General features: G+C 37.5%; 1 protein-coding gene across 1 annotated transcript; it reads right to left on the bottom strand.

The window, feature by feature from the left end:
* Positions 1-8,119: 8,119 nt before the first annotated feature.
* On the bottom strand, positions 8,120-16,489 carry SPATA2 (spermatogenesis associated 2). The gene is made up of 3 exons (XM_081949364.1): positions 16,280-16,489; positions 11,388-11,805; positions 8,120-9,838 (listed from the first exon to the last, which is right to left on the bottom strand). The coding sequence occupies exons 2-3, from the start codon at positions 11,697-11,699 to the stop codon at positions 8,603-8,605; spliced, it is 1,548 nt and encodes a 515-aa protein (XP_081805490.1). The 5' UTR covers positions 11,700-11,805; positions 16,280-16,489; the 3' UTR covers positions 8,120-8,602.
* Positions 16,490-17,208: the final 719 nt, after the last annotated feature.

Here is a 17,208-nt window from a genome sequence, read left to right on the forward strand (position 1 = left end):
GCATTGCCCAGGATCATATGATCACCATTTGTAACCTTCTCAGTTGGCTTCTGACAAGCAAAGTCAATAAGTGAAGCCAGATTCACTTAACAATGGAATGATTCACTTAACAACTGAAGCGATTGACTTAACAACTGTATCAGAAAGATAATAAAAATGAGGAACAGTTCACTTAACAACTGTCTTGCTTAGCAATAGAAATTTTGGCCTCAATTATAGTTGGAAGTCAAGGACTACCTGTACTTCTTCTTTGGCACAAAGACACGTTTTGTTAAAACTGTAGGAAGTTGCTGTCCACTGGAAGAGTATTTTGTTCAGTTTAAAGGACATAAGTGCTTTATATCATACAAGTTGAAAAGCAAATCAGTTTTTGAAGTTAAAAAAAATCAATTTTCTCAAATCCTGTTTCTCCTCCTTTGTGCCTATATTTGTCAGGGAAAAGAAAATGCCCTGGGGAAATCTGAGATCAATGGACCGTGGCTGATTCCCTTCCGCATATCTTTTGAGATATTGAGAAAAATAAAAGTCTTTAAAAGTATTCTAATTAATAAACAAACTTTAATAATAAAATAAAAAATAAATGAAACAGAAAATAACTAATTGTTACATTTTGATAATAAAAGCTACGTCTGCCAAGCTGGCTGCCGAAACAAAGAAGAAAGGAATTTTGGAATGTGTAACGCGTGCGCAATAAATCACTTTCAAATAACATTTTGTTTTATGACCTGCGCAATAAAGCTTTCTTAGTTTAACTCTTGAATGTCAGTTTAGGCAGTTCAGGCCTAGCAAACCTTTTAACATCGTGACAATATTCTCCCTGGAATAACATTTATCCACATTTGTTTATTCACATACGTATGAATACACCTGTATAATAGGACACCTAGTCCAATTTCCATGCACTCTTCCTATGGGAGAACACTAGTTAAAATCTCCAAACATCCTATCAAACAAATAGTTTCCTTCAGGAGCCAACCCAATCAATCTGTCTTTGCCAGCTAGTCATAATAACTTTTAAAATAGATATAAGAGCCTTCGTGGCGCAGTGGTTAGAATGCACTACTGCGGACTACTTCTGTTGACTGCCGGCTGCCTGCAATTTGGCAGTTTGAATCTCATGGGGCTGACGGTTAAGTCAGCCTTCCATCCTTCCAAGGTTGGTAAAATGAGGATCCAGATTGAGGGCAATATGCTGACACTTTAAACCAGTTAGAGAGGGCTGTAAAGCACTGTGAAGCGTTATATAAGTCTAAGTGTTATTGCTATTGCTATAAGGCAGGGGTCCTCATTCTCAATACAATGCAATACAATACAATAGCAGAGTTGGAAGGGACCTTGGTCTTCTACTCCAACCCCCTGCCTAGGGAGGAAAATACCATTTCAGACAAATGACTATCCAACACCTTCTTAAACACTTAGTGTTGGAGCATTCACAACTTCTGGAGGCAAGCTGTTCCGCTGATTAATTGTTCTAACTGTCAGGAAATTTCTCCTCAGTTCTAAGTTGCTTCTCTCCTTGATTAGTTTCTACCCATTGCTTCTTGTTCTACTCTCAGGTGCCTTGGAGAATAGTTTGCCTCCCTCTTCTTTGTGGCAACCCCTGAGATATTGGAACACTGCTATCATGTCTCAAACTACGTCCTGCCAAAGCTATTAATCTGGTCCGCACAGAACCATGAGGCTTCTCCCCCCACATCACCCCACCTACCCACCGCCCCTCCCTCTTTTGGAGGCAAAGGAGGCCAAGAACGAGACGTGCAGAGGCCCTGGGAGGACAAAAACGGGTCTGTTTTTGTTTTTGCTACTGGAGGGCAGGAAGCCAAAAACGGGATGTGTGGAGGCCTCATGAGGGAAAAAATTGGTTTTTTGGGTGGCAAAGTGGTTCTGGAGACTGAGGCCTCCTCAGCCTCCAGACACACCCACACACAGACGTCCCTCAACACACCCCAAGGCAGCCACATCCCTTCACTAACCCGCATGAGTATAACAAATTAACGTTTGTGTATTGTTTAATGGACTGCTAAATTGGCCACGCCCACCCCAATCACATGACCATGTAGCCACACCCATCCAGTTACATGCCTACCTGGCCATGCCCACCCCAGCTGGTCTGGCCCTCCAACAGTCTGAGGGACTGTGAATTGGCCCCATTTAAAAAGTTTGAGGACCCCTGGTCTATAGGTTGGCTGGCAAATAATTACTGAATTAGAGTTTCCAGTTTATAAAGGTATCCACAGAGGGTGAAGGATGCCAAATATGAAAAAATGTATTATGCAGTTGCAACACTTAGTGTTTTGACAAAAACATCAGATCCTACATGTGCCTCTGATTTATATGGAATAGTGCAGTGGTGTCAAACTTGCGGCCCATGCTCTGGTTGCGTTATGCACTGGCCATGCCCACCCCCATTTTAGCAAAGGGAAAAAGCTGCAATATGTCACATGACAACAATGTGACAACGCGAGTTTGACACCGCTGGAATAGAATGAACTTGATTGGGATAAAGTTAGGTTTTGCTTGTTTATAGCATAGCATCCTGATTAAAATGCACCCAAACTGACTGGTACTGTAGTTAACATTAGGAGCATGAATTAACAAATGAAATGAAAGAAACAAAAATATACTGTATTTTATGTGTCTGAGAAAACCAAGGAAGGGGGTTTGATCAGAGCAGAATTCATTTTTTAATTATTATTTTTTTTATTTTTTGACTAAACACAAACACCTTAAAATCATCTTCCATTACAAATTGTAGAAAGTGTGTCAATTGGTTTAACAATAGTTTGACTAAGTTTAACTTACTTTTTCCCCTTTTTAGACCTTTCTTAATCATTGTTTACAATTTATATCCAATTTCCCTTTTATCATTATTATCATTATCAGTCATTTATTTAACAAGTTTGACTAGGTTTAACTTTCTTTTTCCCCTTTTTTCACCATTTAAAATTTATACCAAATTTCCTCTTATCAAACCAATACATATGTATATACATTGTTATCATTATCAATTATTTCCCTAACTTTATCATTATCACTGCATTAATATAATGCTCTAATTTTAACTAAATTTAACTAGTAGTTTATTATTAATTTTCATATCTCAACCTGTGTCTTTCCAGTAATAGTGTAGTCCTATTTCTTTTGCCATTTGTGGAATTAATCGTCTGGTTATTTCCTTAATCAAATTTGTTTGGACTTCTCTTTGCAACTTGTTGCTTGTTACATATCTTGTAAAATCTCAAAACCCTCCATCAGCTTCTTTAATCAGCTTTTGGTTATCAGTAGTATTTTTTGTCAAAGTTTCTCTCCTTAAGTCCATCCATTCTTCTCTTTTTTCTCCTTCTATACCTTAAAATCTGGGATAGAGCTTCTTTCCATGTTCCATTCTTTCCATTTCCAACCATGCACAGATCACTGTCAATATCCAGAGTTATTTTGCCTCTTTGTTCATTTTTCCCTTGGGTTTTTAAGACTCAAGCCTCCACTTTTTCCATTTGCTGAATATCTTCCATTTTTCCATCAGGTTTTACCACATTAAAATTTATGTTTTCAATATTTTCCCATCTCCTATCAATTCTCTCTGTTGTTTCTAATAATTTTTGAATTCCAAACATAATCTGTGGTAGTGTTATGGTTTCTTTTTGAAATCGTGCCATCCTTCCAATTAGTAAACACTGCCACTCTAGTTTAAAAACAAATCTTTGTTTTCACTTCTTTCCAGCTACCAACAAGCATCCAGAGAACACCTGCATAAACAACCCATGCTCTTCTCTATAAACAAGCTGAAACCTTTGAAGTGCAAGGTCAAAATGATCAAAGGGGAAAAAGAAAAAGCAATGTTTCCAGGTCTCAACCTCCAACCTCCAAGTGGCAGTGTAACTTCTTTTCCCTCTAAAATTACTACCCTCTTTATATGCCTTTTAAATCTTCTTTATGTTTCAGGCTTAGAAGAAACAAAGTTCTTAAATGAAACAAAAGAAAAAGAAAAAATCCATCCCAACCAGTATTGTAGAAATAAAGGAAGATTTAATCCATAGGTAAAAAAGAAATAGAAAATCCAATACTTTCACTTTAAAAAGTAAAAAATGTTTACAAAACTTCCATCGATAGAAAAAAATAAAATAAAAAAGATAACACCCTGTCCAATAATGCTTTAGTTTCACCGCTTGTTTCCTTTTCTTTACCAGTTTAATTTAACTTCAATCTTTTTTGGCAGTCTTTTATAAAAATAAGATTTTCTCACCAGATGGGCATTTTCTCTTTCCACTTTCCTCCCGTTGCGGAGCTGTCCCAACTTCAGCAGCTTGAGGCTGTGCTTTTTGTCACCGGCAAGAAGAGATTCTCTTGGATCAATCAGGGACTTTGCGATGTCCCTGAGATCAGCAAGATGTACTCTTCCCTGTCACTGTCTCTTCAGGACGGTTTAGGTCCAGATGGACCATCCAGCGGCAAAAGTGTCGACTGCGATCTCGGAGTTCCAAGGTCACACGTCGTACTGTTGCGACATCAGCTCCTTTCTCTCGATCAGAGCAGAATTCTTGACTGTATCGAATTATCAAATAGATCAATTATATATTAAAAAGTAAAAAATTGGTGAAATCTAGATTGAAGGGGCTGCCTACAACAGAAATTATCCACTGGGTGCGCTTATTGCATGTTACATTTTAAGTTAATGGCGATAATGAAAAAATTGGAGTGAAATTGTGAAATGTTAATGAATGTAAATAAAAAACCAAAATTTATTCTGCCAGGTGATACGAACTGATGGATGGAAACGAGATTACAGGAACATCTGATTCAGCTGTAGTAGGGGTGGATTCTTATAATAGGCAGTAAATTGGATGACTTCCAAGATCTCTTTTAACCCTTATATTTTCATTCTGTGATTGATAGGATTCATTTGGAGACCCAGAAAGAATGAGGGTTAGTCGGCATCAACTGTACTTTTAAAAAGCATGTTTGAATATGTAGCATAAGCATGATTTAATTATACTGTATGTAAGCAAGACGAAAGGCATTATTGGTTGTGATGAAATGATATAAAGGTGTTGAGTTGTTCTGAATGTGGCACAAACCATGTCTTAGTAGTGTCAAGTGTGGATCTGCAGGGGTATAGGGTGGGATCAGTGGTGGGTTCTGGTACGGTTGGACCGGGCCCAGTGTCATCCACATGGATGCGCATAACGCGCACATGCGTATTACCGTGTCTGCAAGCCTCTGTGACACTCCAGCTGCTCAGCGGAGCATCACGCAGGCGCTGTACGCGCCGTGCGCAGAAGCGCCAAAGATTTAAAAGACCAGTAAGGAGCTCAGGCGGGTGGGTCCTCCGGAGCACCATACTGGAATGGTATCCGGTGCTCTGGGCAGGCTCCGGTACACCCATACCGGGGCGTACCTCCTGCAACCCACCACTGGGTGGGATGGAAGATGAAAAAAGTGAAGGGAAAGACAAATAAATAGAACTGTGGGATGGAAAGTGTTGGGGGGGAAAAGGTGTTGGAAAGTCAATTATTTCCCAATGAATTGAATAGAAAGTGCACATAAGGAAAAAGAATATAATCTGTTCAGAACATAATGCTACAGAAAATAACTACAAAATAAGACAAAATAATAGTTGCAAAGAATGTAGTCAAAGACAAAAAAATGGTTAAAACTAAGAACTATTTTAATGGAACTAAACACATTCTTTGGAAGTAGATAAAAAGAGGAGCTGGGTTGAAATTAAAATAAATATGAAAGAAACTGGCAAGAGTAAACTGTCAGGGAATTGCTAAGAGTAACTGAGAAGGTGCTTGGCAATGTTCTGACTGAAAGGTTATAAGAGGTGAGAAAGTACATAACTGGGGAAGCAGAATGTGGGTTTATGTTAGGCTTGTTGTGTGCAGGCTCAAGAATGTGATCCATCTGATTGAGGAAAGTTACAGCATTCTATAATGGGCTTTTACTACAGCGGTTCTAGTCCTGACTATTCTGAGCAGCAGCATCAGTCAGATATTTCATAATGTATGTTAAATGAGGAGATGTAATCTCAATGGCATTTTCACTCTCTTTAGGAGTATCAAGTTGAATGAATCATTCCCATTTTTAAAATGTCCTCAGTCTTTAAAGGTGGTTGAAGCTGGATGTGGAATCAGTTACCCAAGTTTAAAATCTAATCCTGCCACTGTGACCAATATTTTTACTGTGTGTCCGAGATAGTAAGGCAGCATAACTTCCAAAGATTGGGGCAAAAATATGTCTAAGCACTGTGAAGCCCTTAGCTATTACATGCTAGGCAAACAATATTTCTCACACAAAACATGCCAACTCCTCTCCAAATTCTGAGAATGAACTTACTCTGTGTACAGAAACTGATGTTCTAACAAATCAGATGCCAAGCTGCTACATTTTAAATTAACATATATTTTACTATCTCAATCACAGCAATCTCATACAGTAAGTTACACATAAAAATATATTTAGCATAGTATCACATTTTTCTGAACTACAGGTATTTCAGGATAAATATATACATAGGACTGTTTCATTAAAAGCAAAATAGTTAATCCCTGCTAGGTTCACTGTATAAATTACGTGGCATCACAGTTTTTAGTTAGTGTTATGTGAATAAACAACATGGTATCCAAACAAGAGAAAATTAAAAACTATGGAGTATAGCAGCCAAAAACTATGGAGCTAATAACAGCCATTATGCTTTAAAGGGTTGAAGAGAAACTCAATACAACAAAATAAACTATACAAGCAGATTTCTTTAGAAAGACTAGAATTGCTTTAAATTTGACATTATATACACATTGTATCTACAGGTATATTAATATACAGTGATAAAAGTCCATCTACAATGTTGAAAATCTTAATAACTCACATAAGCAATGATTTTATTAAGCTTTCTTGTTGGTGGGAAATAAAACAAAATACTGAATGTAGAAAGTCATTTTGATCAACTTTTTTCAGATTTTCTTGAGTGTGAATCCTTGTTTTGATACTATTTTGCTGCTGGCAACTTTCTATAACGATCAATTGAAGATGTCAATGACCAAAAAATGTCAGCAAACGTACAAATATTGAATCCCCTTTGAATTCATGCCCACTCTTGCTAATCTTCTTCCCACCAACCTCTCACTGCACACTGATAATGTAATAACTGGCCGTTTGTATACGTTTCATCACATGAAAGGTGAAACGATGATACTCTTACAAATCCTAGAATCAACCACCATGCTCTTAAAATGTACAGTTTTAGCTCAAGGATAATGTTCCACAAAATTCAGAATGCAATGCAATGGCGTAAAAAGGCTACATAAATGTTAAGAGTGACACCTTGATACACTTTGGAACTAGATCAAATTTAAACTCTTACCTCCAGGGTAGAGAAATCTTAATGGCTGGCAACAGCATTAACTCTCCTCATTTTTGTTTTAATACAACTAAATTGCAGTGGAGTGCAGCTATGTGGAGTTTATGTAAACTTACTCCCAGAAGTGTGAATGAGTGATAGCATAATAAGTGTGTGTGTGTGTGTGTGTGCTCAATTCTTTCTAATATTGAGTTTAAAGAAAGATGAAGTTATGTATCCAACTGCTTCTGATTCAGGAAACAAAATTTTATGTGGCTGAAAGGAATAAAGAAAGATTTCTAGGAACAAGACTGTATACCAATGATAATATGCTGCAGGTCAAATAAAGTACAAAGTAAAATGTTACCTGAAAAAATAACCCAGAGACTTCAATTACATGATCTTACCCATATTCAAAAGACCACATATTGAATATATTTATTAAAATAAACTACTTCCATATTAACTATTTACAGTAAAAATAAGAATCTGATACATGTGAAGAAGAATTATCATTGATTATTAGAAAACAGAGCACTCCAGGCATAATGTAACACATACAAAGTGATATCTTTAGAATACTAGAACAGTCAAGCAAGAGGATATTTTGGCAATGTGGACAATAAAGTAAACACTCGGTTTAAAATTTAATGTTATGAGAGGGAGGGAGAGTGAATGAATGAGAATGAGAATCTTGGGAAGTCCACAAAATGACTTCTCTACATGATTTCTCTATAGGAACCCAGGAAATGTAAGTAAAACTTCACTTTTGTTTTTTTAAAAAAATGGGTGTGGAGGGGATGAACTAAGAGCAAACATATGTGTGAAAGTTTTGTATAAACTTCAAACAATTTTACAATGATCTAAAAATGTTCTTGATTCTTAAGTTGCCCTTTTAGTTATTATTCTGGTGCTATGTTACATAAATGAGGCAAACACCGCAATGAAACAGCTATGATTTTTTTTTTTTAGTAAAAGAAAGTAAATTGATTACCTGGTTCTGAAAAAAAAAAAAGTGCTTCTCTTCCTCATCTAAATGGAAAAGCAACTAAAGGTTGCCTAAAAAGAGTAGCAGCATCAACTAGACCATAAACATTTATAAAACCACATCATCAGGATTGGCACCTATGCTGTATACACTATTAAAAGGGCATATCTGTTTCTCTTCTCTTAAAAGTTTGCTAAAATACTTATCAGCATATTTGTGTTTTTAGCCCTTTTGCCCCAAAATAAGGGATTCTGAAAAAAAAAAAACCTAAAAAAACCTTATCTATAAACCAGGTGGGAGAGCTGGTTTGATTTGAAGTTTAATTGATTGTTTGGCAAGAATCTGTGAACCTCACTTTTTCGACAACAGGCATCATAATAGTAAACACTGAGGCAAGTATCACAGGAAACTTTAGAACAATAAGTGCATGTGTTGGTAGCTCCTGAACGGTTGCAAAAGCCACAGCGAGAAGAACCCAAAGCTTTGGATTTCGAACTATGAGATGCTCGCTCTTGAGTCTGTAACATATATTGTGGCTTCTCCCTTCCAGAAGATCCGGATGTACTTTCACCTGAAAGTGATTTGAGTGAATAGTTGCTTTGTTTTATTGCTGGATATTCTTGTCTGCAGATAAGCACACTGTCACATTTTTGGCAAATGGAGGTGCCGCAAGACAATCCGCAATTTTGGCACTTAAGGGAAGAGGTCTCTTTGGCTAGATGTGTACGTTTATGGTAACTTGGATTGGCGTCATTTTTTAGCAGCCAGACATCATGTTTAGAGGATTCTTGTCTTTTAAACACGCTTCTAGAATCGGGGTCGGTATATAAATCTAAATCATCTTGAGGGGAATAGTAAGTACCAAATGGCACACCTGTTCTTAATATGCCATTGGTGTGGGATGAAATTGGTAAATATTCCTCAGTGCATCCATGTGGAGAACTGGACATGGCTAGGAGGGATGGCGATGGTCGAATTATTTCATCTTTGATGTCATCTTCAGTATCAACCAAAATGGGCTCTTTCCGGAAACTCAACGATGCCATCAAAGGTGGCTTCTTACTATCCAAGTAATTATCATACGTGTCCACTGATTTAGAAGGTTTGCTAACTTTGGGCTTGAAATAATCTTTAGAGCCTCTTTCACTGGCAGATTTCTGAAGGACCATTCGTGACATGGAAGTGTTTAGATTCTCTTTGCATTCAGCACGGCGTTTCAAGGCATCTGAACAGCTACGAACATCATCGTTGCTATTTTTTCTCTCCTTCACAATGTCAAGTTCAGAATAACCTTTTTCCTTCACCTGCAAGTGAATTTCGATCAACTGTTCACATTCTGTTTTGGCCAGAAACAGTTCAAAGGATACCATCTTGACTTGAAAGGTATCAACCAGGTCTTTGAGCTTATACATAGTTCCAAGTTCTTGAACGTATCCCATCAAGTTTAATATCTGTTTTATATTCTCATCAGATAACGTAGACTTTACGTAATAAACAAAAGGGCCCGTATAAGTCTAAAAATAGGGAAGAGAAAATATTTATACATATATTAATGAAATCAAGCATAATTTCGAACTGCTTATATATATAAAAATTCAAGAGATGTCTTAGACAGAAGTCTTAAAACTTTGCAACTTTAAGACTTGTGGACTTCAACTCCCAGAATTCTCCAGTCAGCTCTGCTCTGCTGGCTGGAGAATTCTGGGAGTTGAAGTCCACAAGTCTTAACGTTGCAAAGTTTGGGGTCCCCTGTCTTAGACTATAAAGACTTCTTGGGCACTATCCAAAAGAATTATATGGATAAACCACCCAATTTAAACTTAATATCAAATTAATATTAAGCCATATTAATTTCTGTCACAGTACATCAACATCAATAATACAATAATCAACTTCAGCATTTGGTAAATTGGGTAGTAGAAGCCAAACCTTTATTCTGGTTATGAATTATCAGTTAATTTTTCACTCATACTATTTTTGTCAGAACCAGAGTTTGCTTGAAGCTTTTCTGTAACAGACAATGAAACTCCAAAAACCATTTGACAAGAGGAGTTGAAACTTTATAGGCAGTCCTCATTTATAGTCCTCTATAGTATTATAGAGTAATTGGTACTCGGCAATTTGATCATTAAGCAAAGCAGTCACAAAATGAAACTTCAATGGTACTTATGATTGTATTTCACTTTTCTGTTGCTTTATAGACCTGCAAAGGTCTTAAATGCAAGGATTGGTCATTCAAGTTACTTTTTAAACCAATGAGACTGAGAACAATTGCCAAACAAGACATTTGCTAAAGAATAATTACCTGTATTACTAAAAGTAGAAATATAACATCAGTTTAGATTTTGGAGACTCGGGCCCAAGATAGGGTGGTTTATCAACTTCTGTGTTATAAAAGCATTTTAGGATTCTTTTCTTATAGAGCCAGCACTGTCCAAAGACGTCTCCGTGGTCATGTGGCCAGTATGACTAAAGGCGCACAGAACACTGTTACCTTCCCACCAAAGGTGGTTCCTATTTTTCTACTTGCATTTTTACATGCTTCCGAACTGCCATTACTTGGGACAAGTAATGGGAGATCACTCCGTTACACTGTGCTAGGGATTCAAACTGCCAACCTTCTGATCGACAAGCTCAGCATCTTAGCTACTGAGCCACCACATCCATTCAATTCTACTTTTGTGTAAATGTCAGCATTACCAGGAAAATCTGGGATAAAAACATTTTTGCTTCTCTTGGGAAAGCATTGTAGTCCATTTTTTAAAGTCCTTGATGAAATATCTCTGCCAAATAAGGAGCACCAAATGTTCATATTTAAAATTATATTTCTCATTTGCCTCTTATTTTTAAAGCATTTTCATTTCTTTTCTAGATTTCAGATCAAAGAAAATAAGAAGTCAGCAAAAAAGGATAGATAGCACAATGCCTTGTACTCTGAAGCACTATGGAAGATTCTTCATAAAATTTCCAAGAAATTCAAGATACTGTACTTAGATCCCAAAATATGATATATTTGTACAGGCTTACCTTTATATTTTTGAATATATATTTGTACAGGCTTACCTTTATATTTTTGAATTCCTTCTTCCAGGGGTAAAGAAAAAGATTAATCCCAACTGATTCTAGCACTTCGAATGCATTCTGGAGTGAATGCAGACTTGAAGTTCTCAAGGACCGAAGTGAATTTTCAGCAATTTCATAAAACTTAATTAACCGGAATCTATAAAAGGGATCAATCTTGGGAAAGCAGAGTAAAGCTGAAGCTGCCATTTGTAGATTGGTAATTGGGCACTGCTTTCTGTCAGAGGTATCCAATTTAGATTCATGGAACTGTACATATTTCCTAAATGCTTCGTCTTTGTATTTTGTATCCATCTGGAGTTGGATTTAAGCACGCTCGTGGGCGGCTATCTCATCTCATTCATGGCTCTCTTGAAGCCCACTGATCAACAGGCAATGTAAGGCAGCAGCCGAGTAGATTCTAAAAAGAAAAAAAAAACCAAATCACATCAAAATGTCATTTATATTTCATCAAAAAATATTTTCAGCTATTTTTTCCTGTCCTATAGAACTACAGCTTTTCTGAGGATTCCTTTCATTTCAGAAAAAAGAATTTTAAGTATTTCACATCAATCAGCACAAAGAAGCAATGCTGAATTTTTATCTGGGCCTAAGTCTTGACTGCATGGGTTCTCCGGGACTGTGGCTGTTTGCTTGAAGATACAGGGTTTTTATTTAATACAGGGAAAATAGAATGAGAAGATAGTGTAGAAAGGCAAAAAGGTCTACTAATTCTATAGCATATAGTGGTTTCAAAATGTTTCTCCTTAACATGCCAATTCTGAAGTGTATTTTAGTCATCGTCACAACTCGGGGGGGGGGGGGGGAGCCTTTATTGCTATCCTCAGTAGGGGTGGATACAAAATTTGGTGTTTTGATGCAAGTTACCAAATTTCTACTTCCCAATTATATGCAAATTGAATATACCCATGTGCCACAGTCAGAATTATATGAATCTTGCGATGCAATGTGTAATGATGGTATAGGAACCCACATTAGGAAATTCTCTCCATAAAAAGGTCCTTGTAAATGTGCATGGAAACTTGTTTATACCAGGCAAATGTTCATACGTCTAAAATTTAGAGGAATTGAAGGTTGCAAAATTGGGGTGGGGGGGAAACTATTCAAAATGAACAAGTCGTGTTTCATATCCCTTGTCAGAGTTCCAAATAGCATCCAAAATAAATGACAGAATGGTAGGGGAGATTATATTGACATCCCTAATCTTTAAGCAATCCAATAAACCTTTCTTGTTCTCTTTTGGGAGACAGAGAGCTGCAGCTAATCTAATCTGGGTAACAAAATTATAGCTGTTGTGTAGATTCTCCCCATCTTTATCTATCCATTCAGAAAATCCCCGTATACATTGGCTTTAAGAAATTTTATTTGAGATCCTATCTTCTAAGAACTCTTTAACATGGAAAAATGTCATTTGGAACAATACAGAACTGTCAATATTTAAAATACCAATGATGTGTAAAAAGAATCCAAATATATGCCTAGAGGCATTGGTGGAATTCATTTTTTTTACTACTGGTTCTGTGGGTGTGGCTTGATGGGCGTGGCAGGGGAAGGTTACAGTAAAATCCCCATTTCCTCCCGATCAGCTGGGACTCAGGAGGCAGAGAATAGATGGGAGCGAGGCCAGTCAGAGGTGGTATTTACCATTCTTCAAACTACTGAAAATTTCCATAATCTGTTCTCCAGAACTGGTCAGAACCTGCTGAATATCACCTCTGCTTATAGGATAGTGTTATATATAGCGATCATTGAGTCTTTTGCAAACATAGTTTACCTGACCACACCTACAAAACGAATGATTACACCTTGAAAGCCATTTAGAAAGAAAAAAAATCCAAGCCCCAATAAAATTTGTAATCCTTTTCCATCCTTTTATCGGAAGCAAATCCCATTGCCTTCAGTGTGATCACTGCTAAGTGAAAATGCATCAGGTTAGACCACAGTTGTGATACAACTCACAAATGCCATAAGATTACAATTGCAGGTGATTCTTAAAGATGATCGCATTTATATCCTGCTGCAATTGTATACAGACTCCCAATGCCTGACAATGTAAAAACAATAGCAATACAAATAAAAATACAGTAAAACATGAATTAGCATACAATCCAGATTGCATGAGGGATAAGCCTTGAAAAATCCTCTAGAAAAGATGCTTTCAGAAGATCCTGGATGATGACTAGAGTTGGGGCCAAATGCATTTCTCATGACAACCATTCCAGAAGGCCAGCCCAATGACAGAAAAACAGAGCCTTTGGGCCTCAGCATCCCTGACCACATGAAAAGGAACTACATTATGAAATTACAACAGTGAGAACTACAGTGGTGCAGTATAATGTTTTAAAGCAGTGTTTCTCAACCTTAGCAACTTTAAGTCCTGTGAACTTCTACTCTGGCTGGGGGATTCTGGGAGTTGAAGTCCACAGGACTTAAAGTCGCCAGGGTTGAGAAACACTGTTTTAAAGGATCAAGACAGACTTTCTAACATTCAAAAAGTCTGTAATTCAAATCTTACTTGATCTGAATTGTTCTATTTTTGACTACTATTAGATCTTGACTAGCTTTTATCATAGGCGGGGCAATTTTAACATACCAACACAGAAATCCCACAAAGTTCAACAGGTCCAAGATAACAGCCTTTAAAAACTAAAACCTTACACCTGATTAAAAATTCGAAATAAACACTTTTATTTAAATTGCATGTTTTTTTTTTTTGAATCTCACTTCTCATCCTCAATCTCTATAGACTTCTCATCATTCAAATATATCATCTCTAATGTCTCTACCACTGGCCAGAAACATGAAACTGATCACAATAGGATTACTCAATAAGTTTAAAAGATAGGCACTAAAAGGTTTTCCCCTCCCAGAATATAAACACCCACAAAAGATAATGTTTGAAGTTGTCTTCAATCATAGGTAACCACTTCAAATATTCAATCCTCATTAAGAAAGGTTGCTTGCCAAACAAATACTTTTCTCTAACCTCAAGTTTATCTATTTTTCACGCAGTTAGAAGGGTAGCATTTTAAATGTCTTTCAAATTCTTCATTTAATTAACTAAAGCTTGTGGAAAACTGGAAAACTCATGATACTTCCCACAGTAACAATATTTTGAATTCCTTATATAACTTTTTCTATTTTTAAAAAAAATGTATTTCTTTGTCAATTGTTCACAAATATCAGCATACAAAGGAAAAGAAAGGGAGTATGAGAGATAAACACATGCAGAATGTGCTGCCTAGGTTTATTAGTGTGATTCTAAAAGTCTTATTTCTCAGCAACACCCATTCTCTCATCCAGATAAAACACTAGGCTGCAAAACAAAATTTCAAATCTGGTAAACACAATTGTCCTCTTTACTTTGTGTATTATAAACACTTTGTATTTAACTTGCCACAGACATTTATACAAACAACACACATACACCTGCTTGAATGTACAAGAGCACCTTCATTTACAAGTGGGTATTGTCTGAAACAGAAACACCATTCTAGGCAAAACATTCATTTTTATCACAGAAATTCTTCCTAACAGTGACAATTTTAACTTCTCCCATCTTAATATCTTCTGAATTTCACTCTTTGTCAGTGTAATTATTCTGAAATAATATAGAATTCATATTTATCATAATGCCAAATTACTAGGCTAAGGTAGAAATCTGAAAAAACAAAATCACAAAAGGGGATTATAGTAAACTATAATGTTGCTATTAAAATTACAGAGCCATGACCATTGTTACCAGAAGTTAAAACATAACTCAAGGGGGAATTTACTTTTAACTAGAGTACTGATGGATAAGATCAAAGTTAATATAGCATGTTATGATCCAATACCAAGATGCATTTGAGAAGTTCAGAAACACACAGAGAGAAGGGCGATAAATCCATTCCACCATTGCTCTGCTGCAACTATAACTTTCTTAACATACCTTTTAGAATTTGTTTCTGATCATCCAATTATATTCTAAAAAAATAAGCCAATTAACAACTTGTCTAACACTTATCATAGCACAACAGATGGCCAAGCTATCTTGGCTGATTGGAAAAAAGCTAGTAACCAGAACTGATTATTATTTGCAAAGAAAAGTATTGTATTGATTCCTGATAACTGTCTGGACAAGTCCCTAAAGTTTTTGTGGCTGGTCCACTGGCATTCAAAGAGTAGACTGAATGAATGCAATGCAAAGGCATTCTTACCACTACCCAAGCATTTGAAAAGGCAGCAAGACGTTCCCCATTCAAGAAGAAACATGCCCTTTCCCAATATAACACTGCACAAATATTTTGTCTCCGGTGACTATCGTTGTACCTTATGATTCTTGATGAATGTATCTTGTCTTTTTATGTACACTGAGAGCATAGGAACCAAAGACAAATTCCTTGTGTGCCCAATCACGCTTGGCCAATAAAGAATTCTATTCTATTCTATAATAATGGAGGGACCTTTTTAATAAAGCGCTTATTGGCTGCAGAGAGATAGATCTTTCCTCATCCGACTTCCCAAGCACGTAATCAAACCGAACTATAAAAATTGTTGATTAGACATCCACGGGAAAAAGGCACCCTTATTTCAGGAATATTTAAGGACCTTAATCTACCATCACACAGAAGTGGCAAGCAATGCTTTTCACCCGCCATCTCTAGTGGGTCCCTGCCTCCCCATTTTAGTTACAATCTCTGCAAAACCCAAAATAGCATCTAAGGAAACTCAGAAGGGGAAGCCAATATTGTATTTATTCCCATGCCCACCAGACTCCCCCCTTCTGGACCTCTCACTGCTGGACAGCCGAGGACGTGTAACTCTCTTCCTTGGGGATGCAGGGAGCGAAACCAACCTGCAGCCACAATCAATGACGCTCAAGGCGAACCTACCCGACGTTTACGAGGACCGGTGCCAGGACCCGACCTCCTGCTTAGCTGAGCCCCTGTCCTCCCTCTTCGCTTCGCGCCCACCGACTCTTCGTTTCTCCCACCATGCGAACTGCGGGAATCCGGCAGCAACAGCCCACCTAAAAACCACCGACCAGCAGCCGCCTTCGACACTGGCCAGACCGGAAGACAACTCGGGACCCGGAAGAACAATCTCTCTCTCTCTCTCTCTCTCTCTCTCTCTCTCTCTCTCTCCCCTGGCCCCTCCCCTCCCGTCTTCTACAGAAACCCGGAAATGGGCTCCGTCTTCGTGTCGCGCACCTGATGCCTTTCTGCTGAGAGCGCAGGCGCAATTTCCCAGGGCTCGCGCGGAGGTACTGAATGACGTGGGTGCAGGAGCATGCGCATAATTTTCCATATGTGCTCTCTCTCTCTCCCTCTCTCTCTCTTGTATTTGTTTGCTTTCCATGTGGAAAAAATAACATGGATGCCCTTTCAGAACAAAAGTTATTTCTGTGGTAGCAGCTTACACTATCTTCTGGAGTCATCCACTCAACTTTTTGCAAAATAATTGTAATGAGGAAAACTATATCACTTCAGGGATCACTGGGTTATGCTTTGAGTTACTGGTGGTTACAAATGACTGAATGCGCATTGTGATACTACAGCGCAAGGTGTTTGATGTATGGCCTCCATCTGATGTTGGAATGCAACCATGAAAATACAGGTTTGTGTCAGGATACATATTTTGTTTTTGCTTTTTTTTAATATCATAGTTTGCGCTTATGGTAAGGGATAGTGTTGAATCGAAACAAGCCAACCATATTAACTGTGTGAACCCAGTCTGAATTAATGTTGAGGGTTGTACACACGTCCCTGCGACCTATCCGCTCACACAGAGAGGGGCTCCTCCTGGTGCCGTCTGCTAGTCA

This window comes from Natrix helvetica, assembly GCF_964273705.1.
Source record: "Natrix helvetica genome assembly, chromosome: 3".
In the NCBI taxonomy this organism is placed as follows: domain Eukaryota; kingdom Metazoa; phylum Chordata; class Lepidosauria; order Squamata; family Natricidae; genus Natrix; species Natrix helvetica.

Bases quoted from the DNA above. Each gene is read 5' to 3' on its own strand.
- SPATA2 (XM_081949364.1), bottom strand. From the start codon at position 11,699: ATGGATACAAAATACAAAGACGAAGCATTTAGGAAATATGTACAGTTC. The intron at 9,839-11,387 runs GTAAGCCTGTAC...CCCTATTTTTAG, and splicing joins AGGAATTCAAAAATATAAAG to ACTTATACGGGCCCTTTTGT.